This window comes from Meles meles, chromosome 9 (assembly GCF_922984935.1).
Source record: "Meles meles chromosome 9, mMelMel3.1 paternal haplotype, whole genome shotgun sequence".
Classification (NCBI taxonomy): Eukaryota; Metazoa; Chordata; class Mammalia; order Carnivora; family Mustelidae; genus Meles; species Meles meles.
In genome coordinates, this window is record NC_060074.1 from 95,552,844 (window position 1) to 95,557,559 (window position 4,716).

At 41.9% G+C, this 4,716-nt stretch overlaps 1 protein-coding gene across 1 annotated transcript; it reads left to right on the top strand.

Annotated features, from left to right (window-relative positions):
- Positions 1-488: 488 nt before the first annotated feature.
- LOC123950449 (calmodulin-1-like) lies at positions 489-2,537 on the top strand. The gene is made up of 2 exons (XM_046018224.1): positions 489-504; positions 1,020-2,537. Exons 1-2 carry the CDS (start codon positions 489-491, stop codon positions 1,616-1,618), a joined length of 615 nt encoding a protein of 204 aa, XP_045874180.1. The 3' UTR covers positions 1,619-2,537.
- Positions 2,538-4,716: the final 2,179 nt, after the last annotated feature.

Genomic DNA, 4,716 nt, shown 5'->3' on the forward strand with positions numbered 1-4,716 from the left:
CAAGTAACTTGCTAAAATTCTTGTTATATTCCTGCTCACAGAGCATCCTGACTCCTTTGGGAATAGGCAGGAGAAGTGGAGATCACCTCTCCAAGGCACCCCAGATTCCTCCTGTATTTTCCTCATGATTATTTCCTAAATATGTAAGTGTGAGTTATTATGAATCTTAATTTCCTACTGTTTTTCCTCCTATTAATTACTTTATTGTTATTTCAGTGCTCATTAGCGCTTCTACTATACAGCACAGGAAAGGAAATGAAACTCATCTATAATTAGACAATACTGAGAAAACATTTAATTCAGTGAGTACAGGAGGAAAAAGAACCAAGAATGAAGTAACTTTAGAGATCATCACTTTGTAGTGATTAAGATGCTTCTAGATGTGATATGGGCTGCAAGGAAGAAAAAAACCTGACTTTGTTTAAGAGATAAAGATACGTGATTATTTAATAAGAAATCCATGAATAAATAGTTCAAAGCTTGGCACAATGGCTCAGCAGAATGGTAAGCGGTCTACCTAGCTAGCTAGCCTCTTCTGGTCTCTAGCCTCCACGACCCTCAGACTGTTGGCTTTTCATCCTCATGATTTTTTACACATGGAAGAGGGGTGGTTGTCACAATTCTAGGCATCCTTTTCCCCCCACAACTGCTTTCAAGGCAGGAAGCAGAAGAAAAGAACGGGTTTTCTTTCCATGTCTCTGGCCCTTTATCTAGGAAAATAATGCTTCTCAGAAACCCTCCAGCAGACTGACCTCTGGGTTACATGATCCAGGCCTAGCCGCAAGGGAGGCCGAGCACAGTCCTATTTCATTTTTCAGGCTCTACAGTATCCTGAAATGTAGACAGAAAAGGAATGTTGAAATGACTGCAGGGTTAGCCAAGCAAGTGTAACTGCTACAAGCGAAAGCAGTCTTAGTTGTCAGAGAAATAAACCGATGTCAAGAGAATTTAAGAAACTTAATTTAGGGCAGTGGTGTTGGGAGCCTCGTGGGCGCGGCGCCGTTACTCGTTACTCGCAGTGGGGCGGCGGCAGTGGCACAGCGCTGAGCGCACATCCACATCGCACCTTAGCAGCAGCAGCCACAGCAGCGGAGGCGCCCGCCGTCACAGCCCCTGCGCTGGTGCAGCCGCCCTCGCTCCCTCTGCTCTTCTTCCCTTCGCTGGCACCGTGGCTGATCAGCTGACCGAAGAACAGATCGCTGAGTTCAAGGAAGCTTTCTCCCTATTTGACAAAGATGGTGACGGCACCATCACAACAAAGGAACTTGGAACTGTCATGAGGTCACTGGGTCAGAACCCAACAGAAGCCGAATTGCAGGATATGATCAACGAGGTGGACGCTGACGGTAATGGCACCATTGACTTCCCGGAATTCTTGACTATGATGGCTAGAACAATGAAAGATACAGATAGCGAAGAAGAAATTCGCGAGGCATTCCGAGTCTTTGACAAGGATGGCAACGGTTACATCAGTGCGGCAGAGCTTCCTCATGTCATGACCAACTTAGGGGAGAAACTAACAGATGAAGAGGTAGATGAAATGATCAGAGAAGCAGATATTGATGGAGATGGGCAAGTCAACTATGAAGAATTCGTACAGATGATGACTGCAAAATGAAGGCCTACTTTCAACTCCTTTCCCCCACTTCTAGAAGAATCAAATTGAATCTTTTACTTACCTCTTGCAAAAAAAGAAAAAAAAAAAGGTTCATTTCTTCATTCTGTTTCTATATAGCAAAACTGAATGTCAAAAGTACCTTCTGTCCACACACACAAAATCTGCATGTATTAGTTGGTGGTCCTGTCCCCTAAAGATCAAGCTACACATCAGTTTTACGACATAAATACTTGTCCTACCTTAATGATAAGGAAGCACCTCGTGGACTCCTCGCAGTTCCATTTGCTCATGATTAATACACTGGGCTGGCCAGTTTTTCATGCATGCAGCTTGACAATTGAGCACAGTCAGGCATTTGTATTAAAAACGAAAAATGAAAAAAATTTAAAACTTCTTCAAAGGGGTTCTAGTTCAATTTGTTAGTATAAATTGTCATAGCTGGTTTACTGAAAACAAATATTTTAAATTGGTTTACCTCAGGATGCTGTGCAGAGAAATGGGTGAAGGATAAGCTGTCTAGACGTAGCCCCACTTAGCAGGATGGCCCTCTCGTACTTCTGGGTGCCCCCACCCTTGGTGACCATGACACTCATCTGGGTGGCATGCCACACATGTTGGTTTAGCATTGTCCGTGTTGTCCTAGGGTGACATGGGTGTCAGGCTGGCACCATTCACACAAATTAAAAAAAAAAAAAAAAAAAAAAAACCTTTACCAAAGGAGCATCTTTGGACTCTCTGTTTGTAAAACCTCCTGAACCATGACTTGGAGCCAGCAGAGTAGGCTGGGGCTGTGGACTTCAGCACAGGCATCAACATTGCTGATCAAGGAATTACAATTTACATCCATTCCAAGTTGTAAATGCTAGTCTTTTTTTTTTTTTCCAATAAAAAAAGACCATTAACTTAAAAAAAAAAAAAAGAAAAGAAACTTACATTTAACATTTGTTGGGCACCTAGCATATACCAGACCCACACACTAGCTGGTGACAAAGCCAAAGCTAAAAGCTGGGTCAGCCTGACCTGCACGCATGTGTATTAGACCACCCTGTAGTCTGTTCAGTAGCAGAAGAGAGCAGGATGTGCACTGGGGAGAAAGGCAAACAAGTTTTCTGTTAGAAATTACTAAGGAAAGAGGGACGCCTATGTGGCTCAGTGGTTTGGGCCTCTGCCTTCAGCTCAGGTCATGATCTCAGGGTCCTGAGATGGAGTCCCGAATCAGGTTCTGCTCAACAGGGAGCCTGCTTCCCCCTCTCTTTTCTGCCTGCCTCTCTGCCTACTTGTGATATCTGTCTGTCAAATAAATAAATAAAATCTTAAAAAAAGAAATTACCAGAAATTACTTAAAAATATTATTTGATTCTTCTTAAATAATATAGACATAAACACCTTTCTACAAGATACTAGCATTGGTAAAAAGATGAATCAGGGAAGAAAATTGAAACTGGCTATTAGTAATATGTTGGGATCTATGATCCCTGAATATTTTTTTTTTTTAAGATTTTTATTTATTTATTTGACAGACACAGATCACAAGTAGGCAGAGAGGCAGGCAGAGAGAGAGAGGGAAGCAGGCTCCCTGCTGAGCAGAGAGCCCGATGCGGGACTCGATCCCAGGACCCCGAGATCATTACCTGAGCCGAAGGCAGCGGCTTAACCCACTGAGCCACCCAGGCACCCCATGATCCCTGAATATTAATCACCATTGTCAACACTGATACATCCTTAAGATTTGGGGGGAATCAGATATAAATATTTTCTTTATCAGGTATAAATATTTTCTTTATCAGGTATCCATACGGAATTGAGAATCTACCATCCAAAAGACTAAAAAATAAAAATATAAAAACACTCAACTCTTTTAGAACCTTTTTATCATCTCTGATTTCAGGAATGAAGAAGCTGAAGCTAAACAAGTTTCAGTGACTTGTGTTAAGTCTCAAGGAGACTCAATGACACAGTACAGATCAATGATCAACAAAATTTTTGTATGACATTAGGCAGTAGAGCTTGAGGTGTACATTTAAGTAGAGTATATAATTTATTTTTCTGAAGCATGTCAGCTCTGTCTAATTTCCCAGACAACTCAGGCAGAGACGGGCATTAACGTGAATCACCTTTGGAATTCATCCCAAAGTTGAGACTGTTTCTGAATGACCTAGATAACTATAGCTATGGACCTATCCACTATGATCCTACACATAACTTTAGATGGAAACTTCTAATGACAACTGTAAATGGTTTAATTGGTAGCTTACACATAGAAATAAGAGCTTCAAAATTATACTCTGGTCTGAATAAAAACAACTCCAAATTACCAACATTAGCTTTGCCCAAAATAAATGGTCACAATAAGCCTATCCATCGAGGACATTGACACAGGTCCCATGGACTGTGAGTGTCCTTAGATCCACCAAGGGAGGGGTGGGGATGGTGTCACCAGGCTATGGGCCTGGGAACTTTGGTTCTTGGCTTGACCAAGTCCAGCCCAGACCAGATGGGAAACCGGAGCATATGAGTGGGTCTCTACCTCTGCTCATACCTCAGGCAGCTGCTCATACCTCAGGCAGGTCTCAAGATATCTTGTGTGACAACAAGCAGCTATAGTAGTTACTACAGTAAATGCCTTTACTACTATAGTTGCTTGTTGTCACACAAGATATCTTGAGACTAGTAGACTAGCCTTCCACTCTATGGAAAGTTTGCTCCTACCTTTGGCAGGGCTTGGAGGGAAGGGGGATTTCACTCTTTTCACCCTATTCCCTGACTACAACATTGTTCTGGTTTAACCAAGCTCATTCCTTTGGAGAAAGACAGAGGCCTCTTTGTTATATGCAGGGGAAACCCACATTAGATTTAGCATGGAGGCCCATTTTTACTAATTATGTCACCATGTAATTCTGTGCATATGAATAAGCCTCGGAAAAATATGAATTTGTAATTTTTTTGCCCTATTGTAGATAAATTTTTTTGTTCCCTAATTCATATTATTTGCTCCAAAGAGCTACTGAATGTTAGAGACACAGAAGCTCTAGAGATGATCTATTTAGGCCCTTTAGTTCCTTTGACAGAACAGAAAAAGACACCCTGACCGTTATAAG